Source organism: Cervus elaphus, chromosome 20, assembly GCF_910594005.1.
Source record: "Cervus elaphus chromosome 20, mCerEla1.1, whole genome shotgun sequence".
Taxonomy (NCBI): domain Eukaryota; kingdom Metazoa; phylum Chordata; class Mammalia; order Artiodactyla; family Cervidae; genus Cervus; species Cervus elaphus.
Window position 1 is genome coordinate 96,290,998 of NC_057834.1, and position 23,482 is coordinate 96,314,479.

At 35.6% G+C, this 23,482-nt stretch overlaps 1 protein-coding gene across 2 annotated transcripts in view; it reads right to left on the reverse strand.

Annotated features, from left to right (window-relative positions):
* Positions 1-559: 559 nt before the first annotated feature.
* LRRC7 (leucine rich repeat containing 7) overlaps positions 560-23,482 on the reverse strand; it is a 575,718-nt gene continuing 552,795 nt past the window's right edge. For both annotated transcript variants that reach the window (XM_043877735.1, XM_043877734.1), the window contains 2 exons: positions 14,505-14,579; positions 560-2,278 (listed from right to left, as the gene is read on the reverse strand). In XM_043877735.1, coding sequence (XP_043733670.1) covers positions 2,171-2,278; positions 14,505-14,579 — 183 coding nt within the window. In that variant the 3' untranslated portion in view covers positions 560-2,170. The remainder of the gene's footprint in view (positions 2,279-14,504; positions 14,580-23,482) is intronic.

The window sequence follows — 23,482 nt, forward strand, 5'->3', positions numbered from 1 at the left end:
CTAGATCATGGTTCTCTCCGCTTGGCCTCAGAAACATCTCCTGAGACCCTGTGTTTGAAGTGGAAACCTGACATAAGAAAAAAAGACTTGGGAAGTCCTTTATCTGGCTCTTCTTCCAATTATCCCATGAAAGATTAAACAAAACTAGTGGGATGACCGGAGCTGCTTCATGGCTACCAAACTACACCCATGAGTTTGTTTCTCCTTTACGTGATCTTGGGAAGCCAGTGAGGGCCTCTATCTCGACTACTGAAGATCATCCTAATATAGTGGCTGGTATGGTGGTTTGGTGTGAGTTTTTGGCAAAGAAAAAATTAGGCTCTGAAAGACATTTCTCATCAGAAATTGTCAATATATTAAAATGCATTTAAAAGTTACTTCTGGGAAGCATATTAAATAGGCCAATCATTTAATCATTTGCTAAATATCAAAGCCTATAAAATCATAGTATAATGTCACCCTGACATAAAGCAACATCAAAATTAGTGCATCATCTATAAAGTGAAGTATCATTTGCCTTCAAGTGACAAATTCTATTGCCAAAAAAATACCACTGTACTTCTAGTAAGTGACACTCATTTTAATAGACCCTACAAAAATACAATATTTTCAATGTCCCCATAAAACAGTTAACTTACAAATATTACTCTCAGAGCTTTGGTGACATCAATATGTGATACTATTGTGAAAATCTTAACAAAATACTTGGAACACTGGCATGTAAAGTAAATTTATTATATATATTTAAAAAAAGAGAGCTATGTCAAAATATGAGAGAGAATGCATATAAGCAACTCTGGGAAATTATTCTGGAATTTGAAATTAATATTTTAATCAAATGAATGACTAATATATAAAAGAAACATTTTTAAAGGGTTATAAAATGAATTTTGATCATTTGTAAAGGAAAACATTTCCAATGTAAAAATAACTAATTCTATATTAATGATTATCTTATCTTTCTCTTCAGTGAGACAAAATTTAAGATTATATGTACTTTGCAATTTTGGGGGGAAAAAAGATATTTTCTCTACTTTGCCCTCCAAGGTGGGCATGGAAATTAGTAATACAGATAGACCATGGCTCTGAGAAATTATATTTGAAGTTTCATATTTAAATACCAAAGTTTATTTTATCACCCCCATAACTTTCTAACAATAGTCTTTCTTAATGATAAATTTTATCAATACCCCAAACTCATTTAAAATGATTTAAAAGTAGCAAATTGGATAAAGCAACACACAAATAAATTCCACATTTACAAGTAAAGAAATCACAGGGCTACAGTATATAATCAACATAAACTTGAAGGAAATAAAGCAACACCTTGCTGCCACCCATCATTCACTGCTTACATTTGTGGTGAAAAAGATTTATCTACAATGACCTTTAGTCTGTTTCTTAACTCTGTCTGTATTGTAATTAGCTAAAGGCATTGAACAAATTAGGTTGTTCTATCTTTTATTCAGGTCCCAGAGGTAAATGGCTAACTGATGGAATATTTCACTCTGTGTTATGAGAATTTAGCAAATGAATATGGAACCAAATATAAACACTTTAGACCATATGTACAGTTACTTTCATAAGGCATTATCTTGTAATTTTTATTGAAAAAGATTCAATATAGTAAAGTCTTATTTTAAGATATATTTTCTTTCTCAATCCGAGATGTTTAATTTATGAAAATATTGTTTTTTTAATCTATATTCTTTTTGTTTATATGCCAACATATACTTTGTGCTAGAAATATTTTATGGGAATTACAATTCTTTATATTTGTATTTTCTATATAAAGGCATATACAATTTTGAGGCAGTGTTTCTGATGGAGAGCAGAATTCATAAAGAGCTTGTGTGTGCTTCCGTGCTCCGAAATTATATGAAATCCACTTTGAGAAGAAACTTATTCAATTAAAAAAAAAACAAAATCAAAACCAAAACTGCACCAATGCACAGCCAGAGGCTGACAATTAAAACTAATACATAACCACATGAACATCATATTTATATAGTTAACATTTTTAAGGATGATCAGTGCTAACATTATAATATTATACATTTGGCACTAATGTTTGCCATTGGTCCAGCAATTGGCAAAATTTGTTTCTATGTATAAATTTATTTGAACATTAGGTCTGGCTAGACGTATCTTCACTATTTATAAAAAATATTTAGACAGTAAGCTCACGTTGAATAACTAGGTCTACTGTGTTCTGGAAACTCTTCAGTAGTAATACAGCTTTTTCATGTTCCATATGTACAAAACTATGTCCATTGGCCTGTAAACACACAAATAAACAGGGTCATCAATACAAGACACTTGTTTATCACATTGTCTCTAATAATAAGATTCAAGAGAGTATGAGCAACCAAAAGTCATGTGTTTTTAAAATTCACACCAGAATTGTAACTATGGAAACAACTAATTAATTTTACTCAACTTCAACTCAATTTATTAATTCAACAAATACTTATCAAGTATCTAGTATATCCTACTTAGGATTGTCCTAGTATAATGCTATCCACTATGCAAATCACAGAGAAACACCAGTAAGTACCACACAGATACACTTGAAATATGATAGCTATTTTGTTCTTGTTCTGATTTATTTTGTTTTTGCAGGAATTCTGTTGATGTTGTTTAGAAGTGTTCATAGGACCATTGCCTTTCTGACATATAATCACTGATATAAAGAAAGCTGAGCACTGAAGAATTGATGCTTTTGAACTGTGGTGTTGGAGAAGACTCTTGAGAGTCCCTTGGACTGCAAAGAGATCCAACCAGTCAATCCTAAGGGAAATCAGTCCTGAATATTCATTGGAAGGACTGATGCTGAAGCTGAAACTCCAATCCTTTGGCCACCTGATGTAAAGAACTGACTCATTGGAAAAGACCCTGATGCTGTGAAAGATTGAAGGCGGGAGGAGAAGGGGATGACAGAGAATGAGAAGGTTGGATGACATCACCAACATGATGGACAAGAGTCTGAGCAAGCTCCGGGAGTTGGTGATGGACAGGGAAGCCTCGCCTGCTGCAGTCCATGGGGTTGCAAAGAGTCAGACACAACTGAGTAACTGAACTGAACTGATAAACCCACCAACTCTGTCAAATGTTTCACTTGTGCAAAACAAAACATATGGTATAGTTAAATCTTATTTCGACTCACTGAAAAGTTCTTAATTTAAACATTTTAATATTAAAAAGATAACTTCTATTTCCCTCATTGTTAAAGGCAAATATATTCATTATTTCTATCAGTGGTTCTCAATCCCATTCAGAAATGAATTAATTTCTGGGTGATCTAGGCTAGTTTTGTTATTTTTATAAATGAAAGAGTTACACCTCAGCGAGGTTAAGCAACATTCCTGAGGTCACACAGCTAAACTAGGGCTGAATCATCTGATACTATAATATTCCTTCTTATTATTTCTTGCAATACTTTACTGAAATAGTAACATTACAATTGCTCCCAGTGATTTGAACTGCTATTTCATTGATCATGATAAATTAATCAGCATTTTGTCCTTAAAATAGTTGCTATCTTATCTCCTACTGCAGTTTTTTTTACACCAATTTTCCACTTCTTTATTTTCAATTTATGCAGAATCTCAAATAAGAGAAGCAGCTTTGGCAAGGAAGGAATGTTGAAGTCAAGGGAAACTGTGGTGATGCCTAGTACATCATGGTTTCAAAGCTATAATTCTCATTCAGATTCCTAACAGGTTTAATTTAACTTGAGTACTTGTAAGAATAACACTTAGTCCTAAATTAGAATCTAAAGAAATGCTGAACCTCTCATTCTTATAGTTTTAATTTTTAACTCTGGCTTAATTGCTGTTGTTGTAGTTACATGTGAACCATCTCAAAAGCAGAAAGACTGAGACCGTCTGCTAGGGCAGTGAGACCTGAAAGGGAACATTAAAAAGGAGAAAACTTTTAGGCATCTGATTGGATAAGGGCATAAGATATAAATGAAAAATCAAATTATGATGCTGTTAACAGAAAATGGAAATTTTGGAGAAGCAGCAGGCTTAGTCAGGAAAACAATGGAGTTTGTGGTACTGGCAACACATGCAAGGAACTGTTGATCATCCATTTGGAAATGAAAGTCTGGAGTTCAGGAAGGAGGTCAGAGTGGCCCTTTAGCAACAGGCATTAGGTTTTACTGCAGGCTGGTATTCACCACATGGAATGCTGAGAGAATCATCAGAAAACAAGTTTAAAAGGGAGCATTGTGAAAGAAGGAAAATCTAGGGAGGAGAGCAGGATTGGCCGCAGCTTTGGATTCGAGGAGCAGAACTGAAAGATGGTGTTTGCTGTTGACCTTGTCGTTCTTGCTCTGTTGCTAAGTCACGTTCAACTCTTTGTGACCCCATGGACCTGGGCATCTAGGTAAATCTGTCTGAAGTGAGGGAGGGAAAAATGAAAGAGGGCCCACTCTTTTCTGCCAGAGGATGACAGAAAGCTGACTCGGGCCTGCTGGCTGAACTAAAGGAAGAAGACAGGTGCATTGAGTGGAGGGAACAGGAAAACTGGCAGGAAGAGAACTGGAAAGGGTTGTCCTGATGAGGGTCAAGGCAGAGGGCTCATAAAGGCAGCAGGAAATCCAAGGTGATCAAGTATTTTCTAGTGGCTTCAGTTTTCTGCCTCACAGAGGAAACAGCAGGGAAAAAAATGTAGCTAGATGAACTCTGGTATGGAATCTGGGTCCGTTTCCAGTAAATCAGGCTTCAAGATATTCAGACCCACCATCCAGGTTCTGATACAAGGCTAGGGAAACCCCTTGTATAAATTTAGCTTTTAATACCACTTTAAAGCATCAGCTTTTAGTTTTCATGCTTTGTAAGTACAAAGTACATGCTTTGTAACTATATAAATGATCGTTATATAGTTGGAAAGGCAAAGAACTGATTTCCCAGAAGGAAATAAGCAAGTTGATAAATTAGATCATTGAGTCAAACAAACAGTAGGACTCTACCTGTAATTCTAGTCCCCAGAAATGTTTTGGCTCTAAGCCAGAACTTTGGTGAATCTCAAGGGGCCTATTTAAAAGACCACAGCTAGAGACTTCCTGGGAATGGCTTCAAATTACCAAAATGATTCTGAAAGATCAGAAAGTAAACTATCTTAGAAAGTTTATTAAAAATTAAATGAGTTAACATATGTCAGCTGCTTAGGGACAAGGCCTGGCACACTAAACAATCAATAAACGTTAGCTACTACTATTAATATTACTTCACTATTACTTTCTTGAATTTCAGAAATACAATTTTCATTAAGTAACAAGAATAGTAACAAGAACAGAAGGGCAAAATGTCAGAGGAAGGAACTATTTTAGTTAATCTTAGCAATTTTTAATTTTTGCTTTGCTTTGTTTTGTTTTCTTAGCAATTTTTTGGATGAGAATTGTGAAGATCAACGAGATTACATGAAATATCCAAGCTCACACAGCTAGTGTCTAGATGGGAATTTATGTCATGACTCTGTAACTTGACACAATTCATTTCACTGGGTGTTGTGAGGTTGAAACAAATGTTTTTAGGTTCATTAAGTGTCACAGACTCATTCAGTGAATTCACTTTTTAAGATTAATTGAGCTATTTCTTGACATGGAACACTACGGTGGGCATGATGCCAGGAAAGGCAAGAAGAGAGGTGTTTGAATGGAAGGAAAAGATAAAATCTCAGTTGTAGAGAACTTTCTTCTTCCATTGTTAGAAGAGACAGAAAAAAATTATATTGTATTTCTTAAAGTGATTATGGCTATCTGGCTTACATCTTGGATGGTTCAGACAGGGAGTCAAACAGTTATGTTACTACATGTATGTGGGACTTTTCCAATCCACATGAAGTTTAGAAGAATCACAATATTTCGGTTAGAAAAGTCTTGTGGCTGCTTCATGTGTGTGATTAGAAGAGCTGAGGAAATAAAGGAGGATACTATTCCATTTAATTGCAGAGTTTAAATTTGATAATGCTTTGAAATGTAAATGCACATAATCTACATTTATGCATTTGATATTTTGAATATATATAATATAAATACAAAAGACAATTTGAAGAACAAATCCTATTAATAAATTAATGAAGCTTTAAAATATGTTGTAAAATTTGGCTACATATATGTTTTATATAAATACAGAGTCTCATGGATTATAATAAAATATGTTCAATTTTGAGGAAATTGCAACTTAACTGAATGGTTTAGTAAGTAAAAATGAAGTTAAAAAGAAAACAATCTACAAAAGAAAAGATACTCAGAAAATTCTGTGCTTCAAGAGTACATAATTCATTGATTTCTGACTTTAACTGATTTGAAGCATAAAGGATCATTTTACTATAGCAACATCATTTACAAAGGTATCCTTCCTTATTTTAATTCCAGTTAACATCTGTGCCACAAAATGTTTTTAAATTGCTCCTTTGCATGATTTAGACATGAAAAGATGGAGGGTTAATGAACATAATATTTGCAATTCGAACAAAAAGTAGAGCTTTGCAATTACAGCTTATCAATTTACTGAAAAACATACTCAGTTTCTGGATTTCAGCCTCTTGTTCCTTTCTGAATTTATCTTTGATTTCCTTCTGGTAAATGTTTTAAGTGGCTAAATTATGAATGTTTATGCCATAGACATTTTCCAGAGGGTGCTGTAATTCTCCATGAATTTCATTGTATTCTTATTATTCAAAACTTTGTATTTAAAAACTAGTTTCTCAGAAGGTTTGGCCACAAAATTGGTGGGATTATCCAATAAGAAGGAGAGCATGACTCTTCTTAGGATGCAAAGGAGAAATGGGATTAGAGATTTGTTATATGATTTCGAATTGATTTAAACTCCCCTTCAAGGGACAAACATTTAAAAGGCCAGTAGACATATATCTTATTATTAGATATATATTGCTGTTGTGCTTTGTAGCTCAGTCGTGTCCGACTCTTTGTGACCCCATGGACTGTAGCCCGCCAGACACCTCTGTCCAGGGGGATTCTCTAAGCAAGAACACTCGAGTGGGTTGCCATGTCCTCCTCCAAGGGATCTTCCCAACCCAGAGATCAAACCCAGGTCTCCCAGATTGCAGGCAGATTCTTTACATTAATAGAGTGTACTTTGAATATATATGTGAATATATATGTGTATAACTCAGGACGAAGGAAAATGAAAATATACGGCAATCTTATTAGAGTTATTGGACTTCATGTTGTCTAATCCTGAGAGCCAGACATTAAGAGACAAAATAGTGGGTATCTTAGGTAATTACAATTATGCTTCACATTAACTACCTGGAATTATTTCCCACTGCAGAATTTTAATTTCATTAAATATTAGGATATATTTAGGGCTGAGTATACTGTATAATCAATACTACATTGACTATATGAAAGTCATTTGAAAAATTTTCCTTTCTATCAAAAATCTGAACTACAGACCTTTAATTCTTAGAGAGTTCCCATGAAAATTTTACACTGCATTTTTTAGAGGTGAGAAAGTTCAATGTCTCAGTGGCTTTTATTATAGTATTAAAAAATCTTGATAGACTAAAACATACATAAGAATTTCTCTTCTGTCTTAAATGTACTCATGTGCTGCAGCTTGCATGTTTCATGAGTTCAGGCTCAAAAAAAGACAAGACAAAATAGAAAAGACTAAACTGAAGACTTTGTCTATTATTTGTATAGAAATTCCGGCATGAAACTGATAATACATAGTAATCCTGAAGATATTTACTTATTTATCTGCTTTGATTTTAGAATGCCTGTTTTCCTCTTATCAAATATGTTGAATGAATATTTCTAACAAATGAATTCCCTATGTTGTTCGAAAGCAGTTTCCCAACAACCTACACTTTATGTCTTTTACCTTACCACAAAAGGAACTGCAAAAATCAACCTCTCAGTTTCAGGCAATACTTGTAGCCAGGTTGGCTTCTGTTTTTGTAGAGAGCTTGCTGTTAAAAGAAGACATACTGGGAATGGATTTTATTACGTGTTTGAAGTCAGCTTTTCCCTGTCTCTCTTCCTCCATTTTCTGCTCTAGGTAATTTCGGACATGTCTACTTCCTGGGCAGAAAGTTAGTTACAAATCCCTATTACATTGTTTACATTGCTTGGCACAATATTTTGTACATCATCAACATTGAATGCATATTTTCCAAATCAATAAGTAGAAAATGTGATGAACAGGTTGCTATCAGTAAAATTTACCTCAGTAGAATCAGCATGGTATAATGGAAGAAGCTCAAATAAAGATTTAGCCTCTGTCAACAATAGATACCTTGCAGGGTGGTTGTGTGCTATAAATGACATAATATGGGTACTTAATTGATGCTATTTTTACTTTATTCAAAGTATGGAAGTTAGAACCAGCTTAATGAACTTAATTTGTCTTTATTGTTTTTCGTGTTTTACTTAGTACACAAAATAATTTTTTTGATTTGCAAAAAGTATTTACTCAATCTCTAATTAGTTATCTGTGCTGAACTATATAGATTATGAACAAAGCAAATGGATAAAGACATGCAGTGAAATTCTGGCACATAAAACCATGCACATTAAAAAAATTATTTTTGGTTATCTTCTAACCAAACAGTATTATAAAAAATGTTTTTCAAATGTACTTTATCATTCTCTGAACACTAAGCATTACATAATACTGAACCCACTCACCACCTACCCCCCTGCCCACCGTTCCTCAATCCTCTCTGATGTTTTGATTTTCAACCACCAAAAGAGATCAACTATAGAAAATGTTAACACATTTAGTCTTGTTGGGAAATGCTTTAGTGAAATTTCCAAATACTTTATTTCTTTAAGGGTCCCATACTTCATGCCGATGGTGACTGCAGCCATGAAATTAAAAGACGCTTACTCCTTGGAAGAAAAGTTATGACCAACCTAGACAGCATATTAAAAAGCAGAGACATTACTTTGCCAATAAAGGTCTGTCTAGTCAAAGCTATGGTTTTTCCAGTAGTCATGTATGGATGTGAGATTTGGACTATAAAGAAAGCCGAGTGCTGAAGAATTGATGCCTTTGAACTGTGGTGTTGGATAAGACTCTTGAGGGTCTCTTGGGCTGCAAGGAGATCCAACCAGTCAATCTTAAAGGAAATCAGTCCTGAATATTCATTGGAAGGACTGATGCTGAAGCTGAACTCCAATCTTATGGCCACCTGATGCAAAGAACTGATTCATTGGAAAAGACCCTGATGCTGGGAAAGATTGAAGGCGGGAGGAGAAGGGGATGACAGAGGATGGGGTGGTTGGATGGCATCACCAATTCAATGAGTTTGAGTAAACTCTGGGAGTTGGTGATGGACAGGGAGGCCTGGGGTGCTGCAGTCCATGGGGTCGCAAAGAGTTGGACATGACTGAGCAACTGAACTGACTGACTGACTTCATTTTAACCATTACAAAGATGTCTCCTCTTTACTTTTTGTGGCCTTTTTGGGGAAGAAATTGTAAAGAATTCAGAGAAATAAACATTCTTATTGACTAACCCATTCTTAGTGACTCATGATAATAATTATGAATGTGAACACTTTTCAATGAAGCCAATTAGTTTCTTCCATCAAAGACATTTCCCTAAGTGTATTTTGTGGAAATAGCTAACTGATGTTGCTGGTGAAGATGGTTGTATGGTTAAGTATGTTGAGAAATGTAAGATATTTCAGGTTCTTAATATGCTTAGAACATTGTGAAATTCTGAAACAAAGGATAGATTTTGAAGTGGCTCTGAAACTTATTTGAGTAAACAACTCTTAAAAAAGAAATATTTTAAAAGATTCCATTGGGAAACAGTATTCTAAGTTGAAGAGTACTTTTTGAATTTTGTTTCTTTCTTTTAAAAGATGTTTCTCTTTCTCCCTGGACAGCAAAGCTGTTGGTTATGACTTCTTGCTTCCTACAATGTGCTTTCCCCTCGATGGTCTGGAAAACTAGACCAAAGACTCCAAGTAAGAAATAAGTCTCTGTTAGGAGTAAAAGGCGTGAGATCTAGTGCATGAATTTGTGACAATAATATGGTGTTTCGAAAGAACTTTGTTTGAGGTTGTTGAATAAGTAAACTTTGAGTAAGATAATACTGTTAGCAGCTAACTATACCTACTGGTCATTAAAAGAGGTATAAAACTTCCCCTCAGACAAGGAAGGTTTGATTCAGTGATTGTATATAGATATAGCACTGTATATCTGTATACAACTGACCCAGGCATTCATGGACATTTATTTCATTTAGACTTATGGGAAATCTAAACTTTCTTTTTCCATTCTAAACCTTGAAAGCTGTAACTCATCATCTTATTCTAACCCCCATTCCCACTCCAAGCCATGTCTATGTTTGAATTCTCCAACTCAGTGAGAAACCATAAAATCAGAGGGTTTTCTTTCTTTGTGCTTGGGATCTCTCTCCTCTCTCATTGTACTCCACACTCACCCGTCTGGCATAAGGCTCTCACCTCTGCTCCTGAAGACATATGCCAGTCCAGCCCATGGGTATTCTTCCCCTGGGGAAGGAAATGGCAACCCACTCCAGTATTCTTGCCTGGAGAATTCCATAGACAGAGGAGCCTGGTGGGCTACAGTCCATGGGGTCGTAAAGAGCTGGACATGACTGACAGACTAACATTTTCACTCTCACTTTTATTCTTCCTTCTACTCATCCTCTTTTCTCCTCTCTGTTAAACCTGGAATAACTCCTGCTTCATCAAGATATCATATGCTCTGACCTAATAGCTTACCAATAACTAGTGAAACTTGACAGATATGTTTGTTGAGAGTGGTTTTTCAACTTGTCTGTATGAATTGTAGGGACAAGGTGTTTCAAGATTAGAAAAAAAGGGATATATCTGGTTTGTTTGAATTATCATCTCTTTGATTATTCTATATTGGTATCTCTGAGAGATAGCCATAGACCAGGAATATACTTTGGATTATAAATTTCAAAGCTATTAAAATTTTGGAAAAGTAGAATTGGGTATCATAAACTAATTATAAATCATTTAATTTCTCTGCTCCTGATGAAGTTAGGCTCTTGTCTTGGGAAGGTGAGAGGGCAGGTGAATGAAGAGGATAGGAATTGACTACTGTGATAGACTAGGATACAATATACTTACAAGTGGCCTACAATTGTGAGTCATGTTATCAAGTACAATACATATTTTTTTTGGCAGTCTATTCATCTTTTGGACAGAGTAACTATAATTAGTGGATTTTCTATGTTTAAATATATTTTAAATTGTAAAATGTATAATTAGGTTGACTTTTTTAACTGGAAAGAATATTAGAAAAAAGAAACTATGATGTTAAAACAACAAAACTGCCGCTTCAAAAATGGTCAAATATTGGCAAGTTCACATGGTTCAATTGAATAACATTTTTTATGGTCCATGCACTTTCCCTTTCTCTCTCTCACTCTTTTATAATTTGACCTTACAGAAGATGAAGCTGTAAGGGGTCAGTTCCCCTAGCAGAGTGCTCTTTCCTCATGCTACCCTGTCTTAAAGCAAAATGACTTACTAAACTTTAGCCAGTCATTTGAATATACTCATGAATTACAGCATTTATTCTAGGAAAATGAATAGTAAATGACAGAATAATCATGTGAATATGTTTTAATTAACATCATTCCTTAATGCACACATTTTCATGTGACTCAAATAACATGCTCATAATACAACCGCAGAATAAGAAGAGAGTTGTGGGTAAAAAAGTTACAGGAAAAGAAAGAGACAGCTCTTATATAATAAATTCTGGGCTTGGGGGAGGGTTGGGAAAGGTATATCTCTTGCTATTTTACATATCTTTTGCTACTTGCTACTGATTTAGATCAAACCCCAAACTGCCCTCACATTACAGAGGAGCTCATTCATTGATTTTATTCTTTTCTTTTACCTTGATTTTCCAGGTTGTATGCTTTCATTAAGATTTATAAATAAATTTGCTCCAGTGAGGCTATATTCTAATAATCTTGAAGTGATAGATTACTCAATGTTATAAGTTCATTTTTATCCCAGTGTTCTTTAAACTAAGAGCTACAGTATCATTAAGAGATAAAAATTTAATTTTCTCTCAACATCTGATGTTGACAATGATTCCAGTTTAGAATTAGTCATTTTTATTTCCTTCAGAAAATATAATTGGCCACTTGTGCTTTTTAACTAGTATGAATGAAACTGTAAATACAGCAATTTATTTGATGAAGGTCTATGTACATTTTTCTTTTACTGAAAATGGACTTTGATTTTATTGTACTAGATACAAATGAGTTCTACAGCAAAAATAAAATGTTGCATCCTTGAGACTCCTCTGTGGGGAAAATAAACAACCCAGGGGCAGCTCTTCTGACTTTGATTCCACTTTTAATTCTTTTTTACTTCTTGTGTTAAGAATTAATTTCTCTGTGCACTTTGCTGTTGTTGTATACTTCTCAGGGACTAGAAACACTTACTAAATCCTCATTTCCCCACATGTAACCATTCTAGAATTTCACAGCCAGGAGCATATTCTAAACCTGCAACTAGATATCACCTTAATTGGTATTTCCTTCTGTAGGATATCTATATCTGTATCTCTCCATCTATAGAATATTTTAATATCCATTTAAGTATATTTCTTTTCTCAGTCTGGAGAGAAAAGTCTTCTGTCCCTCTCTGTCACAGCTGAAGGCAAAGTCTCCAAACTTGTTTCATGCTATGGGATACTTCTCTATCCAGCCTGGCATTCTAACAGATCGGAGATCTGAGATGAGCTGGCTTCATTTTTTACAGACTCTGACATTTGAAATAATTTGTTCAAAATTCAGTAGAGGAAAAGAATTAGCTATTTCCTTTGTTAAATAGCACCATATACTAAATGTTAGGTAGTTACATTGTGAGTTTATTCATAGCTGTTTTCCATGGAAATTGATAAAATTATTGAACAGTTGAATTTTTGAGTTAGGGCACCTCAGCTGTAGTATAAACCAGTTCATCTTACATATAATGAATGTGAGTTCTATAGAGATGATATAAAATGCTGAAGACAAAAGGGCTAGCTATGCAATTAAAAAATAGAGAACTTTGATAATTAAACGGTAAAGAAAGTATTTAGCTTTTTTGTGTCTCTTTTGTTTCAATGTCTTAACTCAAAAGACCATCTACCAGTTTGGTCTTTTTTTTTGCATAACATGACACAGTTTTATATATAAATGTACATGTAGTATAATCACACAATATAGATATCAAGAGATGAACAGGTGGATACAAAAGTGTTCATATAACTCACTCTTATGTAATCTACTTCTGCCACTCAACAACATATCACTAACCTCTCTGTATACATAAATAAAAATCTGGTTTGAATGATGGCTCTTAAAAATCTATACAGTGTTTCACTAAAGAAATGCCTTGTCATAAGCTGCTGCTGCTGCTAAGTCACTTCAGTCGTGTCTGACTCTGTGCGACCCCATAGACGGCAGCCCACCACGCTCCCCCATCCCTGGGATTCTCCAGACAAGAACACTGGAGTGGGTTGCCATTTCCTTCTCCAATGCATGAAAGTGAAAAGAGAAAGTGAAGTTGCTCAGTCGTGTCTAACTCTTAGTGACCCCATGGACTGCAGCCTATTAGGCTCCTCCATCCATGGGATTTTCCAGGCAAGAGTACTGGAATGGGGTGCCATTGCCTTCTCCGTGTCATAAGCTACTTAACCTTTTTCATATTAACTGGATAGTAAGGCTGTTTTCTGTTTTCTATTATTATAGACAGCACTCTGATAGTCATTCCTGTAAAAGCATGTTTGAAAATCCATTGGTTGGTCTTCTGTCTGCATGAAATTGACATGGACCTTTTGGGTGGTATTTCTACTGTGACATTGGTTGGAGTAATTCATAGTCTTTTCAGATAATTATCATTTTTGAAAACTTAAGTTTTTATGATCTTGCTAGTTAAAAATATTTGTGAGAATAAGATTACAAGACAATTTATCTATATTGAGTTTTTACTTTTCTGCAATTCTTTGACAGAGTTCAGTAAATAGAAGGTAGAGGATCACTTTTGAGCTGAGTTGAGGGGGGTCTTTCCATTTTGGTAACTATCTGAGCAGGGAAAGTAGAGAGAAATAACCATGTATTTCAAACTATTAAAACAGTAACAAGATTATTATTGAGAAATTAAATATGAATCAGTCCCTTCTCCCTCATCTAAAGTTACATCAATACCACATTTGGGTGCTTCATTCTTCTTACTTACACTTGATAACTATGCATAGATTCTTGTATATATCAATTCTTCTCACATTCCCAAAGTAACACCGTTCATTTAAATAAATATGCAGAACCCCTGCCATGTGCCAGGTACTGACAATATAGGACTCTACCAGGCTAAGTTGGTTTCTGATCTGTCTCTCAATCCCAAAACAGTAAAGGCAAATAAGAAATGTAATAAAAACTTGTTTTCAATCATTTAACTCAAGTCACTTATTTGTTTCAGTATTGGCCTTGGAAAGCATTGCTTTGTATCTGCCTTACCTGAAGGATTTTATCACCAGGCTGTAGCAGGTTGGATGCTGGTCCATCAGGTTGAACCCTAGTAACAAAGATACCCTATAAGTCAGAAGTAACAGAGGTTAGGATTCTATTTTCAAGACCTAGATCTACTTAAAAACTTTTTCATTTACATAGAAAACAGTGAAAACATTAAAATCAGTTAACACATATAAAGTTCAAAGATTATTATGGTATTTTAAGCAAGGCACATCTAAGTCAAGTTTAAGGAAAATGACATTTTTATTTGCATAAAAAGCTCATATTGCTTTTAAAATGCACTTATGATTTATAAGTTAAATTCATGGCATATTCTTAATTTCTTCCTTAAATAATTTCGTATGTGGTACTAAATCATCTTTTGTCTTACTTCTGAAGTTGTCTAAAATTGTTTCTCATTGAAAATGTCTCCTATTTGACAGGTTGTAAATTCAATATACACTTTAAAAACCTTACTAGAATTATATATAATACTGATTTATTTTAATGAGTATTACTTAATATGTTACTAAGAATTTTAAAGTAAAATGAAAAAATTAAACATAAGAAAATTCCAACACAAATATTAAATACAAAGTGTGTATCTACATAGTTACAAAATTCCTAATTGATTTAGTTTAAAAAAAGGTCAAATTACAGTGATAAGAGAACAGACTGTATGACTTCAAAACCTTTATACCATGAAATTTTTGCACCTTGTTTTATGTCCCCAGATATGTTCCAGTGTCTCTGGGCTTATGATCTACAGGAACTTGAATAGAATTTATCCCCTGCTGTTGTGTGAAAATTGTATAAATCTTAATTATATTAAATTGGTTCATAGTGCTTTTCAAGCCTACTGTGTCTTCTACTCTTCTGTCTATTCATTCTATTAATTTTTGAGAGTTTGATATTGAAACTCAAACTAAAAATCTTAATTTACTTTAAAAATTACTGTAATATATAGTAGAACTATATGTAATTTTGCTCTGTATTTTCCAAGTTTTCTGTAAATGTTTTATCATATACTCATAATTCAAAAAATTAAAAAATTTAGACAGACTTTATTCAGTCAAGGGAAAAAATAATTTTATTTTTCATGTACACGAAGCAAACATTTATTGCATTTTACCATATGTGAGGCCCTGATCACATGGACCACAGCCTTGTCTAACTCAATGAAACTATGAGCCATGTTGTGTAAGACAACCTAAAATAGACAGGTCATGGTGGAGAGTTCTGACAAAACATGGTCCACTGGAAAAGGGAATGGCAAACCACTTCAGTATTCTTGCCTTGAGAATCCCATGAACAGTATGAAAAGGCAAAAAGATAGGACACCGAAACATGAACTCCCTAGGACAGTAGGTGCCCAATATGCTACTGAAGATCAGCAGAGAAATAACTCCAGAAAGAATGAAGAGATGGAGCCAAAGCAAAAACAACACCCAGTTGTGGATGTGACGGGTGATGGAAGTAAAGTCCGATGCTGTGAAGAGCAAGACTGCATAGGAACCTGAAATGTTAGGTCCATGAAGCAAGGCAAATTGGAAGTGGTCAAACAGGAGATAGCAAGACTGAACATGGACATTTTAGGAATCAGTGAACTAAAATGGACTAGAATGGGTGAATTTAACTCAGATGACCATTACATCTACTACTGTGAGCAAGAATACCTTAGAAGAAATGGAGTAGCCATCATAGTCAACAAAAGAGCCTGAAATGCAGTACCTGAATGCAATCTCAAAAATGACGGAATGATCTCTGTTCATTTCCAAGGGAAACCATTCAATATCACAGTAATCCAAGTCTATGCCCCAACTAGGAATGCTGAAGAAGCTGACATTGAATGGTTCTATGAAGACCTACAAGACCTTCTAGAACTAACACCCCAAAAAGATGTCCTTTTCATTATAGGGGACTGAAATCCAAAAGTAGCAAGTCAAGAGAGACCTGGATAAAAGGCGAATTTGGAGTACAAAATGAAGCAGATCAAAAGCTAACAGCATTTTGTCAAGAGAACACACTGGTCATAGCAAACACCCTCTTCCAACAACACAAGAAAAGACTCTACACATGGACATCACCAGATGGTCAATACTGAAATCAGACTGATTATATTCTTTGCAGCCTAAGATGGAGAAGCTCTACACAGTCAGCAAAAACAAGATCGGGAGCTGACTGTGGCAAACATATCATGAACTCCTTATTGCCAAATTAAGACTTAAATTGAAGAAAGTATGGAAAACCACTAGACCATTAAGGTATGATCTAAATCAAATCCCTTACAATTATACAGTGGAAGTGACAAATAGATTCAAGAGATTAGATCTTATAGACAGAGTGACTGAAAAACTATGGACAGAGGTTCATGACATTGTACAGGAGGCAGTGATCAAGACCATCCCCAAGAAAAAGAAATGCAAAAAGGTGAAATGGTGTCTGAGGAGGCCTTACAAATAGCTGAGACAAGAAAAGATGCAAAAGGCAAAGGAGAAAAGGAAAGACATACCTATTTGAATGCAGAGATCCAAAGAACAGCAAGGAGAGATAAGAAAGTCGTCCTCAGTGATGAATGCAAAGAAATAGAGGAAAACGATATAACGGGAAAGACTACAGATCTCTTCAAGAAAATTAGAGATACCAAGGGAACATTCCATGCAAAGATGGGCACAAGAAAGGATAGAAATGGTATGGACCTAACAGAAGCAGAAGATATTAAGAAAAGGTGGCAAGAATACACAGAAGAACTATACAAAAAAGATTTTCATGACCCAGATAACCATGATGGTGTGATCACTCACCTAGAGCCAGACATCCTGGAATGTGAAGTCAAGTGGGCCTTGGGAAGCATCACTATGAACAAAGACAGTGGAGGTGATGAGTTGAGCTATTTCAAATCCTAAAAGATGATGCTGTGAAAGTGCTGCACTCAATATGCCAGCAAATTTGGAAAACTGAGCAGTGGCCATAGGACTGGAAAAGGTCAGTTTCATTCCAATCCCAAAGAAAGACAATGTCAAAGAATGCTCAAACTACTGCACAACTGCACTCATCTCACATGCTAGCAAAGTAGCACTCAAAATTCACCAAGCCAGGCTTCAACAGTATGTGAACTATGAACTTCCAGATGTTCAAGTTGGATTTAGAAAAGACAGAGGAACCAGAGATCAAATTGCCAAATCCGCTGGACCATTGAAAAAGAATGAGAGTTCCAGGAAAACATCTACTTCTGCTTTATTGACTATGCCAAAGCCTTTGAATGTGTGGCTCACAACAAACTGTGGAAAATTCTTACAGAGATGGGAATACCAGACCTCCTGTCCTGCCTCCTGAGAAATCTGTATGCAGGTCAAGAAGCAACTGTTAGAACTGGACATGGAACAACGGACTCATTCCAAATCAGGAAAGAAGTACGTCAAGGGTGCATACTGTCACCCTGCTTATTTAACTTATATGCTGAGTACATCATGCAAAATGCCGGGCTGGATGAAGCACAAGCTGGAATCAAGATTGCCGAGAGAAATATCAATAACCTCAGATATGCAGATGACACCACCCTTATGGCAGAAAGCAAAGAACTAAAGAGCCTCTTGATGAAAGTGAAAGAGTAGAGTGAAAAAGTTGGCTTAAAATTCAACATTCAGAAAACTAAGATCATGCATCTGGTCCCATCACTCCATAGCAAATAGATGGGGAAACAATGGAAACAGTGAGAGACTTTATTTTTGGGGGCTCCAAAATCATTGCAGATGGTGACTGCAGCCATGAAATTAAAAGATTCTTGCTCCTTGGAAGAAAAGCTATGACCAACCTAGACATCATATTAAAAAGCAGAGACATTACTTTGCCAACAAAGGTCCGTCTAGTCAAGGCTATGGTTTTTCTAGTAATCATGTATGGATGTGAGAGTTGGACCATAAAGAAAGCAGAGCACTGAAGAATTGATGCTTTTGAACTATAGTGTTGGAGAAGACTCTTGAGAGCCCCTTGGACTACAAGGAGATCCAACCAGTCCACCCTAAAGGAAATCAGTCCTGAATATCCATTGGAAGGACTGATGCTGAAGCTGATACTCCAATACTTGGGCCACTAATGCAAAGAACTGACTCACTGGAAAAGACCCTGATTCTGGAAAACACTGCAGGCTGGAGGAGAAGGGGACGATAGAGTATGAGACTGTTGGATGGCATCACTGACTCAATGGATGTGAGTTTGAGTAAGCTCCGGGAGTTGATGATGGACAGGGAAGCCTGGGGTGCTGCAGGCCATCAGGTCGCAAAGACTTGGACACGACTGAGTGAATCAACTGAACTGAGGCCCGATTGCTGGTATTATAAAGATATATGGAATATAATTTTTGGCTTCAATGAGCTCACTATATAGTAGAAAAAAAGTTAAGAAAACCAATGAGTATAAAGCAGTGTGACAAGTGTTATGATAGAGGGATAATAGATTATTTGAAAAGCTGAATCCAGCTCATCCTTAGTGTTTCGGGGCTTCTAATTATGATAGAAACATAATAGATTATTTAAAATATTGCATCCATATTAACCTTAATGTTTGGAGCTTTCAAGTAGAGGAGCTAATTGGCAACTGATCGTAAACGAAAATTAAAGGGTCCACACAGATAAGGAGAGGAAAGATATTCCACATAGAAGGGAGAGCATATACAAAAGTGAGTGCCTTTTTTATGGAGGAAGCTGCAAGTGATTCTATTATGACTGCAGTGGCTGTGGAAGGGTTCAAGTGGGTTGGGTTGGGGGTATGAGAGAAGAACCCACCAATCCCCAAATTAAGTAAGTGCCAGATCAAGACGGGCCTTTAATGGACATTCTTATCAGTTTGGGGAGCTACTGAAGTATTTGAAGCATTATGATAAAATTTTGATATCCTACGAATCAGCATTTCTCCTAAGAATGGACAAACAAAACGTGTATATTCAGTGGAATATTATTCAACAATGGAAAGAAATGAAGTGCAGACATCAGTGAACTTGAAAACAATGCAAAGTGAAATAAGCCATTCACAAAAGACCACATATTGTATGATTCCATTTATATGAAATGTCAAGAAGAGGCAAATGCAGAAATAGAAAGCAGATTAGTGTTCTCTGGGGGTCAGGAATCAGGGGATCAGGGGGCTGAGGCGCGACTGTTAATGTGTACAGATTATTTTTTTTTCAGATTTTTTTTTAAGGTAATAAAAGGATTCTGAAATTAGATAGTGGTGATGATTGCACAACTCTGTGACTATACTTTAAACCATTTGACTGTACATTTCAAAAGGGTGAATTTTATGGTATGTGAATTGTATATCAATATTGCTCTTATTATTTTTAAATTACTAAAAATAATTCCTATTAAAATAAGTAGTAATAGAAGATAATATTATAATGGCTTTGCCTGTATTTCAGAAAATTATCTCTCTTGCTAATCTGTAGACTTAATGACTCACTTAAACCCATAGCTTTTGTGTGTATGTATGTATGTAAGTGGTTTAACAAGCAGACCCTAATTAAAATATTCCCAAGTATTTTACTTTAGCAATTCAGATCTTTATGAGACATTAAGGCTTTTGAATGATTTTTATCTTTCCGATTTTAACTCATTTTCTTTCCTATTCAAAGATGAAACTCTAGATAGGCATTACATTTTTAGAAAAGTCCATAACTTTAACCAGTAATTTGACTTCTAGAACTCAGGTTAAGGAAATAACTGGATAAGTATGCAACAAGGATTTACCAACATGTTCATTATGATATTATTTGTAATAATAAAAATTAGAAACCACACCAAAATATCTAACAATAGATTGATTAAATAAATTATGGTAAATCTATGTAATGCCAAAGCCTTTAACTGTGTGGATTACAATACACTGTGGAAAATTCTGAAAGAGATGGGCATACCAGACCACCTGACCTGCCTCTTAAGAAACCTGTATGCAGGTCAGGAAGCAACAGTTAGAACTGGACATGCACCAACAGACTGGTTCCAAATAGGAAAAGGAGTATGTCAAGGCTGTATATTGTCACCCTGCTTATTTAACTTCTATGCAGAGTACATCATGAGAAACACTGGGCTGGAAGAAGCAGAAGCTGGAATCAAGATTGCTCAGAGAAATATCAGTAACCTCAGATATGCAGATGACACCACCCTTATGGCGGAAAGTGAAGAGGAACTAAAGAGTCTCTTGATGAAAATGAAAGAAGAGAGTGAAAAAGTTGGCTTAAAGCTCAACATTCAGAAAACTAAGATCATGGCATCTGGTCCCATCACTTCATGGGAAATGGATGGGGAAACAGTGGAAGCAGTGTCAGACTTTATTTTTTTGGGGTCTCCAAAATCACTGCAGATGGTGATTGCAGCCATGAAATTAAAAGACGCTTACTCCTTGGAAGGAAAGTTATGATCAACCTAGATAGCATATTAAAAAGCAGAGACATTACTTTGCCAACAAAATACCGTCTAGTCAAGGCTATGGTTTTTCCAGTGGTCATGTATGGATATGAGAGTTGGACTGTAAAGAAAGCTGAGCACCAAAAAATTGATGCTTTTGAACTGTGGTGTTGGAGAAGACTCTTGAGAATCCCTTGGGCTGTAAGGAGATCCAACCAGTCCATCCTAAAGGAGATCAGTCCTGGGTGTTCATTGGAAGGACTGATGCTGAAGCTGAAACTCCAATACTTTGGCCACCTGATGCAAAGAGCTGACTCACTGGAAAAGACCCTGATGCTGGGAAAGATTGAGGGAAGGAGGAGAAGGGGACAACAGAGGATGAGATGGCTGGATGGCATCACCGACTCGATGGACATGAGTTTGAGTAAACTCCAGGAGTTGGTGATGGACAGAGAGGCCTGGCATGCTGTGAGTCATGGGGTCGCAAAGAGTTGGATACGACTGAGCATCTGAACTGAACTGAAGTCTATATAATAGAGGACTTCCCTGGTGGTTCAGATGGTATATACTCCTAAACTTGGCAGTAGTTGTACTGGGTAATGAGACATCATATATATGTGTAAATATGTGTGTGTATACATATACATACATATATGCATATGTATATATGATGTTACATTACTAGTACAACCACTGTTAGTTAATGTTTAGGGGTATACCCTTACATATATATATATATGTATGTGTGTGTGTATATTTTTGCTTATCTGCACTTTCTAATTTTCTTATTTTTCTACAATAATTAGACAGTACTTATAAGAAAAATAAGGTACTACTGTTTTAAGAAAATAGTAATAAAAACTTAAAAAACTTTTTAAAAGTTTATGGTGTCACAATTCGGTGTTGTGTCCAAACAGCTAGTTGCTTTGGTCAGTTCAGTTGTACAAATGCTCAGTTCACAAGGAAAAAGAAAACAGGTTGTTTGAAAGGGACAGTTAGATAAAACATAACGACTAATCCACTAGACCAGTGAATGGCACTGGTTGTGAAAACAAATATAATCCTTACGGTCCTTTTCATACTGAGCACATAACTCTCATGCTCCATCAATCCAGGAGACTGTATGAGTACTCAGTTCCCTTGGTGGTCCCCTCTTTTTGCAATTGAGGTCACTGTACAACAGACAGAATCACATTATTGCCCAAAATAAGGCACTGCATCTCTGGATGCTGAGGGTGAAGCTGTTTTTACTATTATATTTTGTCCCAGCAGTCAAAGTCTGTGCTCCCTAGTTAATTTTGATTGCCTTTTTCCAGCTCAGTGTACAGGAACGGTTTTAATAATGTTTGTGTGAATCCAGACCATAGGAGTGAAATTGTGACCATCATATCTGCAATGCTGGGAAGAACCAGCAACACCCCACAACCGGAATGCCAGAAGAAGACAAATGTCATGTCTGAGGCAAGTTTAATTTCATTCATCACAAAGCTCTGCAGAACTCAGCCACTGTTCTGAAGACTTGCTTTGAAGCTTACTCTTATGGTGGCCTGAGTCTTCCTAAGTATTTATTGCTGTTTTATAAAGCTCTAATAGTTCTTTTCAATCAATATATATATATTTTTTACCAACTATGAAATTGCTACAGTTTCCTTTCTTCTGTATATACATATATCCTATCAGCCTGCATATTGCCTCATTAGTCAAAACAGATTGCAATGAGTGTCATGTTTGATAATGATGTATAGCATTCATTATTTTTGGAGGTGGAATGTTTCCCCAAAGACTGCTTAGAAAGGCCAGTGCCCTGATTTTCCACTATATTTATGTATATAAACGCTGTCATATGAAAGAGACCAAATAATTCTGAGCTCATTTTATGGTCTCTGTTATGATGAATATAGATGAGAAATACGAAAACTCTGACACTGTTTTGAAAAAGTTCTTTGTAGCAGTGTGTCACCCTTTCAACAAATTCATTATATTCTGAGATTTCAAAGAATACTTTGACACTGACAGATATCAGTGAGGAATCACCAAACTATTTGTATTCTTAAAATTAGAGCATAACTTCCCACTGATTGGTAAAGAGCCATCTCCTAAATCCCAAGTTCAATAAGCCATCTTGTATGTATCAAAGATCCAAATCATGGCCTATGACCAATTTTATAATTCTTTGGGCAAGATCTAAAAATATTCATTTCTTGTAACACTTAGCAGAGTGCTAAGTGTGGATCAGACTATCATGCAATACATTCAAACTAGTGAAACAACCTATATACCTAAGGTAAGTCCATTTTGCCCAAATAAGGAAAATATCTCAGTAACTGTTTTTCAACGGGCAGCGTGTATTAGGTTTTTTGCTGCTACTAAAATAAGTTATCACAAACTTAGTGGCTTAAAACATCACAAATTAATTATCTGACAGTTCTTTAGGTTAGACATTTAACTCAGTTCTCAATGGGCTGCAACAAAGGTGTTGGCCTGCAGGTGTGTGTGTTCAGTTGTGTCCAACTCTTTGCGACCCATAGCTGGCCAGGCTCCTCTGTCCATGTAATTCTCCAGGCAAGAATACTGAAGTGGGTA